This window comes from Durio zibethinus, chromosome 6 (genome assembly GCF_047325235.1).
Source record: "Durio zibethinus cultivar Kanyao isolate XHJ-2024 chromosome 6, ASM4732523v1, whole genome shotgun sequence".
Lineage (NCBI taxonomy): Eukaryota > Viridiplantae > Streptophyta > Magnoliopsida > Malvales > Malvaceae > Durio > Durio zibethinus.
In genome coordinates, this window is record NC_143167.1 from 1398035 (window position 1) to 1419170 (window position 21136).

Below are 21136 nucleotides of genomic sequence, written 5' to 3' on the forward strand. Positions count from 1 at the left end.
TGCTTGCACAAATATTGCTGCTAGTGCTCGCAGCTCAGAGCAGTGCCCTTTCATTTGCCACCGTTTCCAGTGATCATCCTAGAGATCAAGCTCCTGGCAATGCAGAACATGCCACTGCTCGTGAATCTATACTCTCGAAAAAGGGAATAGACTATGGCCAGTCACCGCCAACGTATAAGTATGCCCCTCCCTCCGGTGGCTATTCCCCACCCTCTCGTGTGCGTCTGCCTCCTCAAAGTCCACCAACTATCCGATATCTGCCACCATCTCAAAGTTATCCACCATCAACTCAAGGCCATCCACCATCCTCTCACGGTTATTCACCACCTATTCATAGGCATCCTCCTCCAAGCCAATACCCACTACCCACTCAACGTGGTCCACCACATAGCCAATACCCTCCACCAACTAGAGGTCATCCACCACCTAGTCGGTCCACCCACTCAGGGTCAACCACCACCTACTCAAGCCCACGCACCACCACAAAGGTACACGCCACCATCTAGATACCCTATACCCTCCACCTACTCAAGGTCATCCACCTCCAAGGCAGTACTCGCCACCCACTCGAGGCCATCTACCACCATCTAGATACCCTCCACCACCAACTTAAGGTTATCCTTGATGTAAAAGATGGAAAAGTCAAAAGATAAATGATAACATTCCGAACCAAAAATCTAACCAACAAAATTATCAAACAAATCTAGTAGTTGGGGACTAAAAACACACTTCTAAGCTTTGTAGTCGGCATAACCTTTGATTTTAAGCCAAAATCTTGCAATTACACTACGGTAACAAGGAACAACCATATCCATATGTATGATCAAGTTGAAGGGTTTTGACACAAACAGGTAACCAAAACAAAAATGTAACAAAAAATCTTTACCTCATCAACTTGAAGGGTTAGGACACAAAAGGGTCGCACTTCACTTTGGGTGAATTGCAAGGTTTCTTCTTCATCATGTACATTGAAGATTTGCTTGATTCCAATCGGCTAAGCTAGATCAAGTTTGGTTGGTTGAGACTTGAGAGATCAGAGAAGTAAAAGATAAAAGGCTTGAGCTAGTTGGTTGAGGAGGTTTCTGATAATTTTTAAGCATGGAAAGTCAAAACTTTGTTGTAAATGGAGGGATCACGATGCCCATTGGCTACCGGTTTCATCCTACAGATGAAGAGCCTGTGGAACTATAAAAACAAGAAGTTGAATAAATTTCAGGCCAAAAGCCCAAAACATGGTGGCATTCGGAAACCCAGCAAAAGGTCAACTAGCTCAAGCCCATGAAACAAAAAATGAATCCAGGGCCCTAAAGGCCAAAATCAAAGCCATCTGGAGGCCCAAGAAGGAAAAGAAAGAAACGAACCAAATCCCATTTCGCAGCTTCAACCTCTTGACCTTTTAGACAGGGAAAACTCTGTTCTCAATCTCATTGGATAGACCAAAGGAGAAAAAAGACATGTTTTTTGACATAGTATTGGAGAGGAATATGCAGTTGCATCCGCGCCACTTCGGTCGTAATCTACGGGAAAACCTCGTATCCAAGCTCATGGAAGATGTTGAGGGCACTTGCAGGTTCTTCTTTTCTTTCGTTTCATTCACAATTTCAACAGGGTTGTGACCAAAAGTCATGTTCTTGCTTGTCTTGGGTTCTGTTTTTTTTTTTAATTCAATTCAAGTTTGTTTGATTTTTTTGAGGTGATTCTCTAGCTTAAAGAGGCAGAAAATGTAAGATTAAAATGGGTAGCTTTTTTAAGCTGTAGTTTTATACATCAGTTGATTGGGGTTCTAACTTCTATGGGCTATGGCTCCCTTTAACTTTCCTAAAAGCTTAGTCGTAGTAGTGGGTGAATGGGTTTTGATTAGTTGATTGGTTTAAAGGATCTAAAATAATCTAGGGGCAAACATGGCTGAATCGTGTAAATCGGTAACTTTGCACTGGTAGACATGGTTTTGTGGTGGCGATAACTGGTAATTGGGAAAGTTTTGATTCGAGATAGGACAGGGTTTGTGACATTCCCTGTGAAGTATCAATGTGTTGTGTTTAGACCACTTAAGGGGGAGATCTTGGAAGCTTTTGTTACAACGAGGCATGCACTCCTTTTTCTTTTTTTCACCCAGTCTTATTTTTTTTTGTTAATTGGATTATTAGATTTCTGCCATTTTTTATGCTTGTAACTAGATTTGTGGTTTCCATACAGATGGGATTCTTTACGGAAGCTGGGCCTGTTTAAATTTTTGTTTCTAATCATGTAAGTCTTTTTTCCTTTACATTATGTCATTTGTTAGGGAATTACATGTCTTTTATGGAGGTGGACCCTAGTTAGAGCCTAGGGGCCAAAAATTTTGAAAGCCTCTTATTTATTTATTTGATGTATTTTGTTTCTTTATACTAATGTTTATAAATTGATAAAACTTATAATTATATGAGCTTGTTATTTTTTAGGAGTATATTGTTTTAATATAAATATAATGAGATACCTTAAATGAATAAATAAATATAGTTTTAGTTAGCCCTCCCAAAGCCAAATGTCAAGATCCATCGCTGTTTATCATGGAATTGTTTAACGTAATCCCTTTTAGAATTCTGTCCTACATGTAGCTTGGCTTTGATTGTATTTTCTTGTATACAATGTTTCCAAAGTTCAAATTTTCCTTTCTCTCTGGAAGTTATGTGGTCGGCATAATTATTTGATAAATTATATTTTTGCATCTTAAGATAAAGTAGAGATTATAAGAAATGTAAAGTATTTAAATGATTTAATCTAGCATTTTCTGTATTTGAACAAGAAGAATTGAAGTTATCCTATTTGATTGGCTTTACTGATCTATTTTCTTTGTCAGGGAGAGATTTTCTATTTTGATGACACATAGGAGAGAACTTGAGTTTTCTTTTTTGAGATTCTTTGTCTTCCACGTTAGCAATCTGGGTGACAATTAATGGGTGAGAGAGGAAGAAGTGGCTGCTTTACTGTAAGCATGCCTGCTTGGATATGTTTCACGAATGACTTCAATCAAATTTTGGAAACTTTTGTATATTGGTGGTATTTATACTTGATTACATATTTGCATATTTGACTTGCTAATTGTGGTGAAGTTTCTTTGTCAAAAATAGTATCTTTGCCATATTCTATCATTTTGAATTACTGGATTGGCTCATAAATTCCCTTTTTTATTATATCTCTTGCTAGTGTGTAATAGAAATTTTGTGTTTTCCAGTTGATTCCAGATGATATGGAGTTTCAGTCTGGAGATATGCCAAATTATACTACCTCTGATGGATCGGTATACTCCAGTTCATTTTAAGGCAAGTAATTGTTAATTTTCTGTTGTAGAAGTTTTGTTTTTGACTTTATCATTTATGTTTTTACTGGTTAAGATTCATAAGGATAGCAAAGTACGGTTGAAGATAATTGGAACTCGAGTTGATACTACTGAAATAGTATAAACTTGACCCTTTCTTCCTCCCAATTACTATCTCACTCATAGTTTTATAATTATTTGTGTCACTTCTTCCTATTTGAATAGAATATCATAATAGAATAATGAATCACAATCTTGTCAGCTTAAGGGTTTGATTCACTTTGAGATTTAGATACCAAGCTGATGAAGAGCTGTTTTCACTAGGAATTTCAAGCATTCCTTAATGCAACCAGTAACTGATTATTGGAACTGGTGAGCAGTCAAATAATAAGTTGCCTAGAGGATAGTTGGTGCTAGGGGGAGTTATGTTTCCGGTTCATGGACCATTAAACAGGCTCTCCCTTTCACTAGATTGCATTGGCAATCAAGTTTCTTAGTGATGCAATTATCGCAATCTTATTATTGATCTTTATTCTTTACTTTGTAAGCCTCTTATTACGCGCTTTTAGAACCGTATGATTTAAAACCCGTGTTATGCATTGTGAAAATTCACATCTGTATATGGTTGAGCTGTGGTTATGAGATGAAAGATTATCAAAATTCAAGTCAATATTAGAAAATCAGGCTACTCTGTGTTCTTTTTACTTGTTAAGGTTTAAAACTTTTCATTTCATCCGTCTCACCTAATATTAATGATATTTTCCTTGCAGTTATGTATTGGTACCATAAAGGACGATTTCTTAGGTGTGATCAATGATCCCACAACAGCTTAGTCAGATGTGGGATATGTTCTGTTTCATGGAAATTTTTGTTTCCCACTACCTTGTAACTGTTGTATGGTTCTCTTGTATATATTTCCATGGACATGAATTTTGCTGTCGAACTACATATCGGGTTTGGTACATTTGTGTTATAATAATTTAGGAATATTTTTTAGATATATATTTAAAATTGTAGAGATTTGAATCTTTTTAATTAAAAAAAGAACTAATTCGAGAAAATTTTTGTACAAAATTGGCACGTGCTATGCACGTGAGACAAAAAATCTGACTTTAAAAGGAGAACATGGAAGTTCAACAACCAGACATCAATCTGAGATCAGTTCCCAAAAGACAAATAGAAGTGAAGTGTGCTTTCGTTTGTGACCGATGTGGGCGTTTAACACTCCCCCGCCAACGCAACCACCGTCACTGTTCAACCCGCCTCGTACTCCTCCTAAGCTCCCTTCCTCTTCTCTTACCTTAAACCCCTCGATCTCCACCTCAACGCACAACAACAATCAACTAATCCAATCCTTATGCAAACAAGGCAACTTTAAACAAGCCTTCAAGCTCCTTTCCCAAGAACCCGACCCTTCTCAAAGAACCTACGAACTCCTTATACTTTCTTGCGCCCACCAAAACTCCCTCTCCCTTGCCCAATCCCTTCATTCCCATATATCCGAAAATGGGTTTGACCAAGATCCTTTCTTGGCTACCAAACTAATTTCTATGTATGCTGCTTTGGATTCCCTTGACGATGCTCGCAAGGTGTTCGATAAAACGCGTAAGAGAACGATTTTCGTCTGGAATGCGCTTTTTCGAGCGCTTACTTTGGCTAGTTCTGGAGAAGAAGTTTTTGGTTTATATAGAAAAATGAATAGAACTGGAATCCCGTCGGATAGATTTACTTATACTTACGTGCTTAAAGCTTGTGTTGCTTCTGAGTGTTTAGTTTCGCTTTTAAAGAAAGGAAAAGAGATTCATGCTCATATTTTAAGACATGGGTTCGAAGCACATGTTTATATTATGACTACTTTGGTGAATATGTATGCCATGTTTGGTTGCGTTTCACATGCGAGTTTTGTTTTTGGGAAGATGCCTGTCAGGAATGTGGTTTCTTGGAGTGCAATGATTGCGTGTTATGCCAAAAATGGGAAGGCGTTTGAGGCATTGGAGCTTTTTAGGGACATGATGGTTGAGACTCATGATTCCTTTCCAAATTCGGTTACTATGGTTAGTGTTCTTCAAGCTTGTGCAGCTCTGGCTGCTTTGGAGCAAGGGAAGTTGATTCATGCTTATATTCTTAGGAGAGGGCTTGATTCAGTTTTGCCAGTTATAAATACTCTTATTACAATGTATTCGCGATGTGGTAAACTTGAATTGGGGCAACGGATTTTTTATCGGATGGAGAAAAGAGATGTTGTGTCATGGAATTCGTTGATTTCGAGTTATGGTGTTCATGGATTTGGGAAGAAAGCAATGCAAATTTTCCAAGAGATGATTGATCAAGGTGTTTCGCCAAGTCCTGTAACTTTTGTCAGTGTTTTAGGAGCTTGCAGCCATGCAGGTCTCGTTGAAGAGGGGAAAAGGTTGTTTGAGTCAATGCGTAAAGAACATGGAATATATCCTAGTGTTGAGCACTATGCTTGTATGGTTGATCTTCTTGGTCGTGCCAATAGGTTAGAAGAGGCTGCTAAGATTATAGATGAAATGCGGATTGAACCTGGAGCTAAGGTTTGGGGTTCACTTCTTGGCTCATGTAGGATTCATTGTAACGTAGAGTTAGCAGAGAGAGCTAGCAGTAGGCTATTCCAACTTGAACCCACAAATGCTGGGAATTATGTACTTCTGGCTGATATTTATGCAGAAGCTAAGATGTGGGATGAGGTAAAGAGAGTGAGGAAGCTGCTAGAAACTCGCTCGCTGCAAAAAATTCCGGGCAGAAGTTGGATCGAACTCAAAAGGAAAATCTATTCATTTGTTTCTGTTGAAGAGCTCAACCCTCAGGTCGAACAGATCCAATCTTTCTTGATTAAACTGTCTGCTGAGATGAAGGAGAAGGGATATATGCCGCAAACTAAAGTTGTGCTCTATGATCTCGATGAAGGAGAGAAGGAACAGATTCTATTGGGTCACAGTGAAAAACGTGCATTAGCATTTGGACTTATCAATGCTAATAAAGGGGAGACCATTCGGATAACAAAGAATTTGCGGTTATGTGAAGACTGCCATTCATTTACAAAGTTCATTTCCAAGTTTGCAAACAAAGAGATTCTGGTTCGTGATGTGAATCGCATTCACCATTTCCAGAATGGAGTTTGTTCTTGTGGGGATTATTGGTAGTAATATGAACCCCCCCCCCCCCCCTTTCTTGTCATTTTAAGTTTTGGAAAATAGGACTTTGGGGGAAATAATCTTTTATCATAAGACCATAGAGATATTCACAGATGTACAGAAACCAAGTTTAATTGGTTTTTCATTGTTATGTCTTTTTCCCATAATTTTATACTATGAATTCGGATAACATATTTGCTTTACATTGGCATTAAATTTTCCTTTTTTGCTTCAACTCACAAGTCATGACCAGGGCTTTCCTAGTTGTCCAAACTTTCTGCAAAAGACAAATTTTATTTATCGACTTTGTTGTGAAATAAAGAATAGCTGTTCTTGATCACCAATTCTGGTAGAATTGATTCCAAAGGCCTCAAAGTTCAACTCTCGATTACAATGGTACACAAACTACTCGATTTTCACTTTAGCAATCATTTCAAATAAGTAAAAATGCCTGCAGAAACTAAACTCTGCGCAAGAACTGGTGCCGCAGAATTCATAAGCAAATCACACCACACAAAATTGCTCATTGCATTCATTGCACAGTGAAGTCACTGCTTTCATTTTATATTTCATTTCATTGCATTCACTGCAATGAAAATGTATCTTCAGATATTTGACTATTTCATAGATGTGGTTGAGTTATCGAATTACATGATCAATTTTAGAAGGGTTAAGTGATGCAGATATGACAGGTGATTCTAATAGTAAAAATTTTACTTTAATATATTTATTCACTTTTGCGAGAGAGCTGTATTTTGGTCGTTTAAACTGCAGACGTGTGTTGTTTTATTAAGCACAAAAGATGAGTATATTGCAGCAAATGAAGCAGATAAAAGAGTGCTTTGGATAATTTTTTTTTTTTTTAATTGAGGTTAACGTTAGAAATAGTAGGTGGTCTTTTGTGATAATCTTTCTGCTTTATTTTTATTTGTTTTCCTTGAAAGCAGAGAATTATTGCTATGTGAAGAATGAAAGGAAATCTTTAACGGTTCTTCAAAAGAAATTGGAGGGCATCCAAAAAAACTGAGTAAATTTTCATAATAAATTTCTTGTGAATCTCAAAGAACAAGGAATTGTTGTCTGGGTGGTGTAGTTGGTTATCACGGTAGTCTCACACACTGGAGGCCCCCGGTCTGAACCCATATCCAGACATCTTTTAATTTCTTTCAATGTCAATCCTTCAGATGTAACAGATGAAGAGGTAATTTAAAACACATGCTATACTCCATGTGAAAAAACCACTTCAATTTTGTTTAAGTAAAAAGCTAAATTCCTCTTGTCCTGAGCTCAAGTGGCAAGACTGACCTCTCTCCATATTTAAGGTAGAAAAAGAATGATGGGCTATGATGATTTGCCAACAGCCTGTCTATAAATTATTGATGTAACTTCATTTTCCATTCATGGATTTTGCATTCTATCAATCAGCAATAGTTAATTTTCCGTGATATAAGCCTTCTCTATAGTCTAAAATGCTTCTTATATCAGTTTAAAACGGATGAATTATGGGTTAATTTTCTACCATAGGATTAAAAGGAATCTCTACCTTGGTTATTATTCATAGATATGACACCCAATATCCCAAGCTTTACAGCTTTGCTTTTCTGATTTTTCAATCAACCTCGTATAAAATCCTATTTTAGATATTTATCTGTGGCTTTATACTCATGAAAAGGCATATGACCCAATAATAAGTAAAGAAAAAGAAAAAGAAAAAGTGGTGATAAACACTCGATTCGTTTGTACGGTGTTTGTATCTTGAAAATACTTGTTAGCTAAGGAATCAAAGCTAAATAAATAATGATTGGGTGTGTTGCCAGTTCTTATATTTTCCTTGCTCAGGTATACTCAAGTCAATAGTTTGATTTGAGGGTTTGTTTTTGCAGCCATGAGCTGCAGAAGCTTTTGTTTTTGCATCCCAGGATCAAAGAAAGAAGCCAAGAAAGAAGATTCAGATAGTTCTTCTAACAAAGAAAAATCCCATAAAAAGTCTCATCGGAGTGGGAAAAAGAAAGGAGATCATGTAGATGACGCTGATCAAGGGAGCAATCAGGGTGCTGCTACTACTGCTACTACTGCTACAACGGCCAGTGCTGATGCTGGAATGGCTGCTGCTGTAGCGGTGGGTGCTACAGTAGCACATGCCTCTGCCATGGAAGGAAGTGGTTGTGGTAGTTCTCATGGAGGTGGCGGCGGTGGAGGGGATGGTGGTGGCTGATACTATTGAAAGCAGCTGGTATATTGTTTTTGGCTTTTGGCCATCTTCTCATACTGATTTTTATCTTGTATGCAAGTGGGATGGAGAGCTGTTTTTTGTTTACTTTGTTGATGGATTTTCATCTTTATATTTTTGGTGTTTTTGGTGGAATCTGTCTACAGCTTGGTGAAGCTTTGCAGACTAGTCGACACCTGTGTTTGCATTACTGGTTTTTATTTGCCTTTTGTGTGTATTATTTCTTGTTTAAAAATAAGATTCACAACCGTTTGAGCTTTTTCTAAAATATTTTCTTCTTTGGATAGGTAAAAAGTTGCAGATTTTGAAATTTAAATTTTATATTTATTAAACATTATCTCGAATGATTATTTGATGTAACTAACGAAAGAAAAAAATAAATTATATTATATAGTCGAATAAGTTAGTGGGGAAAGGAACCTTTTGCTTGATAAGGAAGGTGTTGCAGGTTGGCTTCTGTGGTTGGCAATGGCACCTCCAACTTGTTCAGTCTGGTTCTGGTGTCATTTGCTTTGCCCCATTGCCCCATATCATGGGCCAAAGTTATTGGCAAGTATTCTAGTGGTTGAACCTATTGGGTTTTGAGAGTGACAATTAACAAGAGTGTATGCGTGCGAAGATATCATTTTTATCGTGTTTTAAATTATCATAGTTTTGATATAATTTAATTACATTGAATAAAGCAATAATTTTTGGAAAAATATTACTTTTTAAATGAGAACTAATGCAATGGCATCAAATAAAGAATGTTGAATACAAGACTTTGTACATGTAATGATGAAATGCTTTTAAAATTTTTCAACTCAAAAAATTTTTTTAAAATTTAAATTTTATATTTTGGAAAAAAGGGGATTCAAATTAATTTTTTTACTGAAATGTTAATTGTAATATTATTAAATTATTATTGAGAAAAGCGCAGAGGTACTAAAATTTAACACTTAAATTTAGGCCTTTTTATAATAAATTATCCTAATATAAAATGTTAATATTGATTTGTAATTTTTTAATATAAAAAAGTTTTAATTTAAAGATAATGAAAAAGAATGCAAAAATTGAGATTTAATTTTAAATTTATTTACTATTATTTTTTAAAAATTAATATACAAATTAATTAAATTAAGTCTCGTTTCAATTATTCATGAAAAATATAAACTTTATATCATGTTATTTTTTCTATAATTAATTTTCAACAAAATACAAAGAATTTTTTTAATTTTTTTTAAGCCTTTATTATTACTCTTTTTAGCAATCGCTGAAAAAAAGAAATTATAATAATATATGGACTATGGTAAGTATGTCAAAAAAAAACACTACACTACGTCGTTCTCAAAATACTCTTCATTTAAACGACGCCGTCTCAATCACCGCCTGAACTTTTTTTTTCCCTATTTATGTTCCTCTTTCCCGCATAGTGTAAACCCTAAATTATTATTTTTTATTTTTGGTAATTCGAGTACGATGGCCACCGGAGCGACCCAGAATCCGACTCAGCAAACGAAGCTACGATGGGGGGAATTAGACGAAGACGACACGGGGGATTTAGATTTCTTGTTACCACCAAAGCAAGTAATCGGACCCGACGAGAACGGGATCAAGAAAGTGATAGAGTACAAGTTCAACGATGAGGGAAACAAGGTTAAAATTACGACGACTACCCGGGTCCGAAAGCTCGCCAATGCTCGACTCAGTAAACGAGCGGTGGAGCGAAGGTCTTGGCCCAAGTTTGGGGATGCTGTGAGGGAAGATGTTGGTAGCCGACTCACTATGGTTTCCACTGAAGAGATCCTTCTTGAACGACCTAGAGCCCCTGGTTTGTTTCTTTTTCTGGGTTTTCTCTTAATTTTTTTGGGAAAAATTTGGATTTTTTTTACTAAATTTATGGGATCATATGTGGTTGAAAAGATGAAATTTTGTGTTTTTGTTTAAATATATGTTTTTCTCTTTTAAATTTACGAATATTTTCTTTGTTAATTTTGGTGTTTATAAATTGTATTTTATTTCAGTTTATGTAAAAAAACATTTTGCCTAATTTTTTTATTTGAATTACTGAATTGTATGGAATTTTGGGTAGTTGAAAAGATTAAAGTTTGAGTCTTTTCTATTTTTGGCTATGATAACTTGGGTGTTTGTGAATTGGTGAATCAAAATTGAGCTTAATTTATGAAATTTTTTGTAAAAAAAATTGGCTTGTTCATAGCTTAGAATCATTTGAACAAATTAGTTGGGGGTAAAATGCCTTGTTTAGTTTTATTACGGCAATTGTTCTTACTAAGATCAATTTTGGAGCTGCCTACAGGTAGCAAAGTAGAAGAAACAAAGGTTTCTGGAGATTCCTTGGCTCAACTAGGGAAAGGCGGTGCAGTTCTTATGGTGTGTAGGACATGTGGTAAGAAGGGTGATCACTGGACATCAAGGTGCCCATACAAGGATCTTGCTCCACAGGCTGAGGGATTCCTCGATAAGCCTGCAGTATCTGAAACTGCAACTGCTGCTACTGGCTCAGGCAAGAGTACATATGTTCCTCCAGGTATGAGAGCAGGAGCGGAGAGAAGTGGAACTGATATGAGACGCAGAAATGATGAGAACTCGGTCCGAGTCACTAACCTCTCTGAGGATACTCGGGAACCTGACTTGCTTGAGCTTTTCCGGCCATTTGGTGCAGTAAGTCGAGTTTATGTTGCTGTTGATCAGAAGACAGGCATGAGTAGAGGTTTTGGTTTTGTTAACTTTGTGAACAAGGAAGATGCCCAGAGGGCTATAAACAAACTGAATGGCTATGGTTATGACAATCTCATCTTGAGAGTTGAATGGGCTACACCTAGGACAAACTAGATTGTGTTTTTAATTTAGGTTTTATTACTAAATAAAAATTTTGGCCGGTTCTTGATCCTTTCAATGTTTAGATTTCCTTAGATATATCCATGCCTGTTTAAGATTTTGTGTTCTAGTTAGCTAACTTCTAATTGTATCTGACTTGCTGTGTATTCTTCTTTTTCTTATCTAATATGATGTGGTTAGCATTTACTATTGGCTTTGATTTGATAATGCAGTTGTTATTCTTTTCACCTGTTCATATTTCTCTTCAAGTTAATCTTGGACCATAGATTGCGATCTATCTAGTTTAGTGAAAGCTCATTATAGCTTTTCTGGGAATCAATTTTTCCAGGAAGTCGATGTTATTTTCAATAAAGTGATTTACTCTTTGTCAGCTATTGCATCAACTGCACAAAAGTGCAAACCCCTTTGGTGGCTTGCTGTAAGTCATAAAAACTACTAGTAAGAACATAAAACAGGGCTAGTTTGATGGAGTTTCTTCAGTCTGAAATGCTCTGGTGGCATCATTCTTCATCCCAAAAATATGGAGAGGAGCAGAAAGGTGTGGTGGGGGGATCTGATACCTTTAGGGACAGTTGAGGTGAGAGCTGGTGGAAGGACAATTCATGGAGAAGGAAGAGCCGTTTTCTGGTGTCAGTTTGAAACGTCCTGAATCACCAAGAATTTTTGCATAAGGTGCAGATGCTTCGGTGGTTGGCCGCTCACCAGTTCTAGACTGGTTGATGACCCTGTATAAGGAATGAGACCCTCCATGAGAAAGGTATAGAAAAGGGAGAGAAAGATATACTAGTAGATCATTTTGACATTAACTGAAGATGTCTTAACATGAAGACTAACTTAGTAGTTTATAAATGTAATCAATCAACCAGTTTATATAACTTTAATTAACGTTTTAACAATAAACAATTATGATATTTGAAATTAATTAATATAATGTTAATAGCAATATATTAATTTTACTTTTATGTATGAACATAAAATACTTAAATTTCATTTTAAAATTTTCATTAAAATTCTTGTACTTTTTTGTCAGCTATTGCATCAATTGCACAAAAGCGCAAGCTCCTTTTGGCGGCTTGCTCTTATTCATAGAACTACTTGTAACAACAGAATACAGGGCTAGTTTTTGATGCAGTTTCTTTGGCCAGAAATACATTGGTGAAGTCTTGTGTTCTGTCTAGTCATTAAAGCACTGGTGACATTGTTCTCATCACAAAAATATGGGCGAGGAGCAGAAAGGTGAAGTGGGGATCTGATACCTTTGGAGACAATGAGGTGAGAGCTGGTGGAAGGACTATTCATGGAGAAGGAAGAGCCATTTTCTGGTGGCACTTTGAAACGTCCTGAATCACCAGGAAGTCTTGCGTACGGTCCAGGATGTGGTTCATTGAACAAGGATCCTTCTGTGGTTGGCTGCTCACCATTTCTATACTGAATGATGACCCTGTATATGAAAGGAATGAGACCCTCCATAAGAAAAAGAGATAATGGAAAAGGGAGAGAGATATCTTCAGCTCGGGGAAATTACCTCAAATGGTTAATAAATAGACGAAATAGGAGTATATTTTGGTAGAAAGTCCACCTCTTACTGCCTAAATCGAGAGCTCATTACAAACTGTCCATGTTTAAAATAATTCACCAAACATTACCAAATATGAATTATCGATTTCTTAATGTCATCTTAGTGAAGGGTGTAAGGTGGTTGATGTTTCATTTTCACATTCCAAGATCAAAACATACCTTTGTTTGTTTGATTCTGCCGTGCCATTGGTTGGAATCTGCATTTTCTTGATTCAATCGTCAGTTTGGAAATTGAACTTCGTACAGGGTCTAAGAAACTGATACTTGAGTGACTCTCTAGACCCTCTCAATGTCTGGTAGTGAAACCTGTCAAAGATAAAAGAGAAGACCAAGCACAAAACAACTCAAATTTCATGGGATCATATTCCTCTGCACCACATGTTGCCTGAGATACTAGTATTACCTAATGAAAGGTGTAATAACACAATGATAGTATTAAGCACTATCATTTGTTTATACTATTAGATGGACCAACACGTTACATGATGATAGTGTGAGTCACTATCATTTCTTTAATGAAAAGTGTACTTTCGGTTTGCCTACAGATATCAATATTCGGGTTGATGTTATACACAACAATATACAAAGGTTAGTACTCTACAACATTCTTCTTGATAGAAAGAAAGTTGTATTTTAAATCAATAAATCAAGTTAAAAGTTTTAACTTTATATTTGTAAGTATAATTTATTTTATTTTCATCTATATTGCTATGTAAATATATTTTTTTTATAAATTTTAATATTTCATATATTTGACAGTTGTGTCATATTCGTATTTAATTGATTTATTTATTTATAAAAATTAATTTTATTTCTAAATTAATCATTTACATGGTGGTAGGAGTCCCATTGTTAAATTATTTTCGCTGGAAATTGTATGTTGCTTGAAAGATTTTTTCTCAAAAACTTTTAATCTTCAATATTCATGAAGTTCATTGCTCATATGCTCAATTTGCCCATGAAAGAGTTTTTTTTTTGGATTAGTCATGAGTAAATGCAATCAATTAGACTTATGCAAGATATATTAAAATTTATTAAAGATATTTTACCCATTTTGAAATTCCAAAACCCCAACTTGAAAAAAGCCTATATAGTAGTAGTATTTAATTTTTTGGCCTAATTGTTGTGGCTCAGCTAATGGGTGAAAACTAAAAAAAAAAATGTGTTTTTTTCAATGGCAATTAAAAGTTGAAAATTTCTCCGCTCCGCCAGTTGGCGTTTTTTGCAAAGCTCTCATTTTTTTTAGTTTTTTTCCCTATATATTTAGTTAGTTTTTACTGCTGATGAATTGGTATGAAAAAGGGGCCCATTGATGAAGCCCAGATTCCTTTTGACAGTGTATACTCATCTCGTGGCCTTTGCTTCTCTAAATACTCACTCTCCATCTCTTCACTTCACTCTCTCCCCCAACCGCTCAAAAGATTTTGTTTTCATTAAAAAACCGTTGTGTAGATCAATAGCTTCTTTTCATTTCCAAGCTCTCATGGCTTCCATTATTGAATCTGGCTGGCTGGTAAAGTTCCTTTCTTTTTGTTATTTCTTGTTCCTTTTTGAGTTTTTTAGGAACTGCCCATTGCTTGTTTTGGATCTGTTTCAAGTTTGGGTTGGTTGGGTGATGGTTATTTTATTTGAAAGTTTTAGTTTTTTAGCTGTTTTTCTTCGGATGGTGACATTCAAGGTAAATTTAGATTGTAGATGATGGATGACTGGATGACTGGATGATATTTGATTTTTACAAAGCATGATTTGATTGAATAATGCTCTTTGTTAAAAACTGAAATGCATTTTGCCTGCATAGTTTGAATATTTTAACAGATTTTGTTTCTAAGTCTTGCAAATGACTGTTGTGGTTTCATAAATGGGATGATGGTAGCGGCAGAATAGAGATTGGTTTGGGTTTCGAATCCACGTTACTGCTTCACTATAGGTTTTTGTTAGATTGGGCTACTTCATTAGCTCATGAAGAGAATTGGTTTACATTAACAAATACCTGAAAATGGAATCCAGACTAGAGCACCTTGTTTGCCAATGTTGAGTATGTGTTGCTTGCAAGTGATCATCCTATATTTTATTGGTCTCTGGCAAAGGATCTTCAACGAATCTTTGAATTGTTTTTTCAACCCTTTTCCCTTTTTCAAAGTGAAGGAAAATTTATCTAATTTTATTTATTGATTTCACCTCTGGATGCATAGTTTTATCATGAGATATAAGATATTCACCCTGAAATCCTTCTTTGTCCACCATGCAGTGTCTGATCACACATTTCAGTGACTTCCAACTAGCAAGTCTGGGAAGTTTCTTTCTTCATGAAAGTGTTTTTTTCTTATCCGGACTTCCATTTATATATCTGGAAAGAGCTGGATTGCTGAGCAAATACAAGATTCAGGTTGACTACATCTTTTTTGCCGTTATTGTTATCAACTGTTATTACTTTGTTAACATAAAATTTGGCAGGAGGGAGGGAGAGAGGGAGGGAGGGGTGTTAGTGATGGAAAAAATATCCTTTCTGTGCCTTTGTCTAGCAGAATTCATAGTAAATTAGTTTCATTTGTAATTTATGTTTCTATGCAGACAAAAAACAACAGCCCTGCTGCACAGGAAAAATGTATCACCCACCTACTTCTGTATCATATTAGTGTCAACCTACCGCTTATGATTGTCTCTTATCCTGTCTTCAGATTCATGGGCATGAAAAGTAGTCTACCATTGCCATCCTGGTATTTTCAGGTCCTTTATATGCTAGAGCTTGTTTTCCTCCATTTTTACCCCATTCTGACATAATAGCCTTGTATTATATTACTTAATCTGGAATATATCCTCCATAGATTTACCTGCATGCAATTAAATTCTTTATTTTGGAGCTCTAATTAGGTATATCTTTTTTTTGGTTCTGCAGGAAAGTGGTTCTATCACAAATAATATTCTACTTCATCCTGGAGGATTTTGTGTTTTACTGGGGACATCGTATTTTACATACAAAATGGCTGTACAAGCATGTGCACAATGTCCATCATGAGTAAGTCTTAATATTAGGTGCTTTTACTAGTTAAAACTATGAACAATGCTGTTCTTGCTAGGTTCTTTTGTATGTGCTTATCTGTTAATCATATATATTATACAGATATGCTACACCATTTGGACTGACATCTGAGTATGCTCACCCTACTGAGATATTGTTCCTTGGCTTTGCTACAATTATTGGTCCTGCCGTCACGGGCCCACATCTGATTACTCTCTGGTTGTGGATGGTTCTTAGAGTCCTGGAGACAGTTGAGGCACATTGTGGTTACCATTTTCCATGGAGCCTCTCAAACTTTCTACCTTTATATGGGGGGTAAGTTCCGAATTCACTTATTGCTTTGCTTCATGAGTCTATGTAGTTCTATATTTATCTTACATCCATCAGCGGTGAAGTAATCGTTCATATTTTCACTGTTCCAGTTCTGATTTTCATGACTATCATCATCGATTGCTTTATACCAAATCTGGCAACTACTCATCTACGTTTGTTTACATGGACTGGTGAGTTTTTGACATTTATTTTTTGAAGATTAGCATGTTTTCCATGGTCAGGTTGTAGGTTATAGTGGTTGCCACTAAATATGTGACATTTTGAGAAGCAGATGAATTTATATGGATATTCTTTCCCGTCATACCGACTACGGGTGACCACCGTGTAAATTCTCTCAGGATATTTGGAACTGATAAGGGCTATAGAAAATTGAAAGCACTTAAAGCACAAAGGAGTCGAAGATGACGCCAAGCAAACATAACGGAGGAAATTAGGTTGGAGGGCTTTGACATAATGGAGGAAATTAGTTTGGATCCTGATAAAACGGGATGTTTGAATAGGTCTCATTATATCCTTGCATCTTGGGGCAGCAGTCCACCATTTTCGTGTTTAATTGATGGTTCATGCTTTATAGCATGTGCTAATGTGGAATCATTGGAAAGATTTCTTTGGACAATTTTGCCACCCTTCTGTTTCATACCATGCATGAATGAAGTTGCTGTCCTATTCTTAAACTCTTTTCGTTAAGTATGGTAAAAGATTTTCATTTCTTGAAAACGAACCAACCAACGAAAGCTGGTCTAATGTTCATTTTGACTGTATATTTTTGTATTCAAATTTCCCCATTTTTCACCCCCACTACTTTCATCCCTCTCTCTGTTCTCCTTCAAAAAAGGGCTAAAAATAAAATATCGAAAAAACCCAATTTTTTTTCAGTTTTCACGCCCCCCATAAACTAGCTAGCCTTGTTAAAAAACCAATAAGAAGAGAATAGAGAGAGAACAAGATTGAAACTTAAATGCCTACGCGGCTCTCCTTAAATCCACCACCACTACACTAACATTGTCCGTACTATGCCTGGCCAACGCCAGCTTTGTCAGCAACACGGACGCGTCAGTGCACGCCGTGTCCGAGATCTCTCCTACGCCCCGTCCCGTCGTGGACCCTACGACCGCCTCTGCTACCATTCCTTTCGGCGGCGTACGTGTCGGCGCCTGTATATCACCCTTTCCCCTCAAACACGTGCGCGCCACCACGCACGCGGTATCATTTGACACCACGTCCCATAAACCGTCACTCGCCAAAATCAAACATTCGTCGTCTGCAGTCCGATCCGAAATTGTAACCTCCGGCTCACAGCTCACATAAGGTTTCAAGTAGTTATCACCTGTGGCGTAGACAAATGTTTTCAAGTAAGCGACGTAGGATAAGGAGATGGTGCTATCATGCTCCGTTTGAGAAAGAGAGTGTTAAGTTTAGTTCAGTGTTTCGAATTTTACCTATCGCTCTGGACATTGCGAGGACTCCGAGGACCCGAGGTCCGTCCCAGTAAATGACCCGACCACCCGCTTCTTGGATCCGGTTCAGCTCATCCGGACGATCCGGCTGTTAACATGTTTCAAAAATTTAAAAAAAAAAAAAAAAACACACGAGGAGCTTAATTTTTTTTTATCATGGTATTAATAAAAGATATTCAAAAATTTATTTTCAAAACATCGTTATTAAAGCCGCCAAAACAAGTCTCAGCCGTTGGATTCAGATGATCTCATCGTTTCCACATGATATGCATGAAGAAATGCACCAAACCGATTAATCAAATGATTAATTGGCCAAAAACAAATCACATGATTAAGAAATATGGTAAAAGATAAAACGAACATTTTCTCTTTTGTTGGCAGCATTGTCTCAGGAGCCAAACAGGCTACAAACAATCGTAATTTTTTTCCTTAAATAAGAGAGAACTAACAACGAAGTGCTAACCTTGTGATCAGACGATAAAGGAACGGGCTTGCCATTACGACACAAAACAGCTCTCGAATCACCACAGTTAGCAACAACAATTTTATCAGGCGTTATGACAGCGACAACGGCGGTAGATCCAACGGCATCGCACTCGGGAGTCTGTAACTCGCATCGGCAATTAGCTCCAACCACGCTCTCGTTCCACTTGATCACTTCCTTATCCATGCGCGTGAAGCTACGCTCCATCGCACCTTTCCATGCTTCTTCCTCACTCTCCAATTCTTCTTTCACCAGCTCATGTAACCGCTCCCTGCACCTCATCGCCACCTAACAAACAGTAACAACCAAAACCGCCAAAAAATTTTCAATTTCTTCAGATAAGATAAGGAATAGCTGATCTTTATTTTTATTTTAAAATTTTAAGATTCGTACGTGAGAGCAACCGTGGCCATCGTAGACGCCAAAATAATGGAAGCCAATGGCGGCAGAGTCATGGCCTTGGCGGTGAAAGGACGGGTAAATAGCGACGGCGTCTTCCATGTCTCTTCGCCTTCCACAAACCGAAGAGATGCCGAATTTAGGATACAACTCTGAATCGATTACAGGAATCAAAAGCGATGGACTCGAATGGTTTTTCACTATGGTTCCTTTCTTTTTCGATCTACCATTTTTAAGTTTTACCGTTAGTTTGTTCCCCTCTTCAACGGAGACAGAATTATCTTCTTCTCTTTTACAGTCTAGAGCAAATGAGTCTGCGTAAACTTGGAGCTTCTGGCGTTTCCGGCCGTTCTCAGCCTCCGATGGAGCCACGTCCACGAATTTAATTCGTCTAAACTCCATTCTACATCTCCCGGCTGCACGCGAACTCGGCTCGCACGGTGTTGATTCTTCACCTTCGCTCACCACTCCGCAGTAGATCTCCGCCGTCACAACAACAAAACCACCCGATTAATATCATCAAAATTTCCAGAAATAAATCTTTAACACTCTTAAAGTCGTAACTTAAAATGTAATAAAAAAACTGCACAATCAAATACGAAAATGAAATGAAAATAACAACCGCTCGCGCGCTCCGTCTAATGAGGCTTTTAAAATGAAGTAGTTTTCGGTTCGGGATGCTCTTTTCTAGGTCGCAACGGGCAGGCTGCCCGTCTAGTACTAGTGATAAAATTCATTTTAGTTAATTCGATTAATTTGTGATATTTTGAATTTTGAAAATTAATTTCGAAATCGAATTCATCGGATTTTATCGATTTCATTTCGTTCAATTTACCTTTTTTTAAAAAAATATTTTTTAATTTTTATTAACATTTTTATATAATTTTTAATATATAATAATAAAAAAATTTTAAGTTGATTAAAATATTTTATTTTTATTCATGATTATCAAATTAAAATATTAAATATAATCAAAACCGAATGGAATATAAACAAATTAATCCAAACATAATGTTACCATTTTAAATCGATTTTTTAGTTCAATGTAGTACTCTATTTGTACCATCGAATGTGGTGCTTTTTTTTAAATTAATTGTGATAATATTTATATTTATATTTTATTTTATTTCTATCATATTAAATAAATAAAAATAAAAAAAATATTACATAAAAATTAGTATATATATAATCATAAAATATCTTTTATTAAAAATTTAAATGATGTTAATTTTGTGTTTAAAATTATCAAAATAAACTCATCTCCACCGTTAATCTCACATCTCTCTTCCCTTGCATATCCACCACGTGTTTCCTCTAGTCAGGTTCCCTCTTACGTGATCCAATCAGATTTCAACACCGCTATAGGAGGGACTTCCTTTCCTGACACGCATGTGGTCCACCCGCAGGTTGTTGTTTTTTTTAATTATTTTGAACTATTTTTGAAATGAGAAAAAAAAAGGAAAAAACATTTTCCTTTTTTTTTTTCGAGTTGTTGTCCACGTGTCTAACGTGGAATACGAGATTACGCCACAATTTTTTTTCCATCTTAAAATTTCAAAATTATTCTGCTTAAGGTATCGTGGCCCAATCAAATTCGTCTACGTATCAATTACTCACTTGTGGGTCTCCACGCCCACATCGTTGACACTTATAAATAGAAAATATATCCAGAGTCCCTCGGTCCTCACTCTGGAACACGTGTCTAATCGGACCCGAGTCAGGTAATCCGTCGCTGGACATTAATTTAAAACATTGCCCCACAAAATTTATTATTTTTACAGTTTGGCCCCCCAAGGAAGCTGAAGGCCCCTCTAGGCCCTTTACCGTACACAATTATGAAAGGGAAGAGCATATTTTCAGGTAAGCAGCAACAAAATCACACGGACTGGATTCTGCAGGACACGTGGATTTGTTATATTGGACAACTCTGAATTGACTGATAGGAAAGTACGGGAAAAGTGGGGCCACGGGTGACAGACCCCGTAGAGAAAGGTACACGTGTAAAATCATGCTGGCAAGCAAAACTTGTAGTAACCGACGGGGGTTGTATGCAGCCGACACATCGGAGGAAAAAAAGGTTAAGGTTGCCACGTGATTTTTGGGAGTGATAAAAACTAAAGGCTAGTGAAAATTGAGGACCAGACTAGACTGCTTTAACCGGAGTTGTGGAATGTCTGGTTAGTTAGGTTGGTTTTCGTTTCATCTTGATCTTCTTCTGCTTTGGAAATGAAACACTACCAAACTCTTTTTCCATTTGAAGGAAACCAGGGCCACAATCCACAACGGAGGAAAGGGAGAGAAAGAAAGGAAATTGTTTCCTGTAAAGGATCGGGTGTCGAAAACGA

At 36.7% G+C, this 21136-nt stretch overlaps 4 protein-coding genes, 1 long non-coding RNA gene and 1 pseudogene across 8 annotated transcripts; 5 read left to right on the forward strand and 1 right to left on the reverse strand.

The window, feature by feature from the left end:
* Positions 1 to 1319: 1319 nt before the first annotated feature.
* On the forward strand, positions 1320 to 4309 carry LOC149518323 (uncharacterized). 3 transcript variants are annotated; one of them, XR_016342652.1, is made up of 5 exons: positions 1320 to 1570; positions 2197 to 2247; positions 2840 to 2939; positions 3215 to 3302; positions 4069 to 4309. It is a non-coding gene; the product is annotated as an uncharacterized LOC149518323 (long non-coding RNA). The 3 variants fall into 3 exon arrangements; XR_016342651.1 differs by having other exon boundaries at positions 1322 to 1570; positions 2840 to 2968; XR_016342650.1 differs by having other exon boundaries at positions 1327 to 1570; positions 2840 to 3039.
* A 159-nt stretch (positions 4310 to 4468) lies between these two features.
* On the forward strand, positions 4469 to 6656 carry LOC111285673 (pentatricopeptide repeat-containing protein CRR2, chloroplastic-like). Its single transcript, XM_022875235.2, has one exon. It carries the CDS (start codon positions 4507 to 4509, stop codon positions 6460 to 6462), a length of 1956 nt encoding a protein of 651 aa, XP_022730970.1. The 5' UTR covers positions 4469 to 4506; the 3' UTR covers positions 6463 to 6656.
* Positions 6657 to 8149: 1493 nt separating this feature from the next.
* LOC149518324 (uncharacterized) lies at positions 8150 to 8951 on the forward strand. The gene has a single exon (XM_089763299.1). The coding sequence runs from the start codon at positions 8339 to 8341 to the stop codon at positions 8666 to 8668; it is 330 nt and encodes a 109-aa protein (XP_089619425.1). The 5' UTR covers positions 8150 to 8338; the 3' UTR covers positions 8669 to 8951.
* A 1107-nt stretch (positions 8952 to 10058) lies between these two features.
* Positions 10059 to 11710, forward strand: LOC111284525 (uncharacterized). The gene is made up of 2 exons (XM_022873197.2): positions 10059 to 10493; positions 10980 to 11710. The coding sequence occupies exons 1-2, from the start codon at positions 10142 to 10144 to the stop codon at positions 11513 to 11515; spliced, it is 888 nt and encodes a 295-aa protein (XP_022728932.1). The 5' UTR covers positions 10059 to 10141; the 3' UTR covers positions 11516 to 11710.
* Positions 11711 to 14307: 2597 nt separating this feature from the next.
* Positions 14308 to 16872, forward strand: LOC111284526 (methylsterol monooxygenase 2-2-like; annotated as a pseudogene). Its single transcript, XR_016342653.1, has 7 exons — positions 14308 to 14612; positions 15348 to 15485; positions 15671 to 15816; positions 15996 to 16115; positions 16221 to 16433; positions 16541 to 16621; positions 16790 to 16872. The product of XR_016342653.1 is annotated as a methylsterol monooxygenase 2-2-like (transcript).
* Positions 16873 to 17139: 267 nt separating this feature from the next.
* On the reverse strand, positions 17140 to 19418 carry LOC111284524 (putative protein phosphatase 2C 24). The gene is made up of 4 exons (XM_022873195.2): positions 18786 to 19418; positions 18372 to 18680; positions 17891 to 17996; positions 17140 to 17778 (listed from the first exon to the last, which is right to left on the reverse strand). Exons 1-4 carry the CDS (start codon positions 19191 to 19193, stop codon positions 17414 to 17416), a joined length of 1188 nt encoding a protein of 395 aa, XP_022728930.1. The 5' UTR covers positions 19194 to 19418; the 3' UTR covers positions 17140 to 17413.
* Between the last annotated feature and the right edge of the window lie 1718 nt (positions 19419 to 21136).

What these genes read in the sequence shown, in the direction of transcription:
- LOC111285673 (XM_022875235.2), top strand. Translation starts at nt 4,507, where the DNA reads ATGTGGGCGTTTAACACTCCCCCGCCAACGCAACCACCGTCACTGTTC.
- LOC111284525 (XM_022873197.2), top strand. Translation starts at nt 10,142, where the DNA reads ATGGCCACCGGAGCGACCCAGAATCCGACTCAGCAAACGAAGCTACGA. An exon ending in TGAACGACCTAGAGCCCCTG is followed by an intron (nt 10,494 to 10,979) that starts GTTTGTTTCTTT and finishes AGCTGCCTACAG; the next exon opens with GTAGCAAAGTAGAAGAAACA.
- LOC149518324 (XM_089763299.1), top strand. Translation starts at nt 8,339, where the DNA reads ATGAGCTGCAGAAGCTTTTGTTTTTGCATCCCAGGATCAAAGAAAGAA.
- LOC111284524 (XM_022873195.2), bottom strand. Translation starts at nt 19,193, where the DNA reads ATGGAGTTTAGACGAATTAAATTCGTGGACGTGGCTCCATCGGAGGCT. An exon ending in ATGGCCACGGTTGCTCTCAC is followed by an intron (nt 18,681 to 18,785) that starts GTACGAATCTTA and finishes ACTGTTTGTTAG; the next exon opens with GTGGCGATGAGGTGCAGGGA. An exon ending in CTTTATCGTCTGATCACAAG is followed by an intron (nt 17,997 to 18,371) that starts GTTAGCACTTCG and finishes ACATGTTAACAG; the next exon opens with CCGGATCGTCCGGATGAGCT.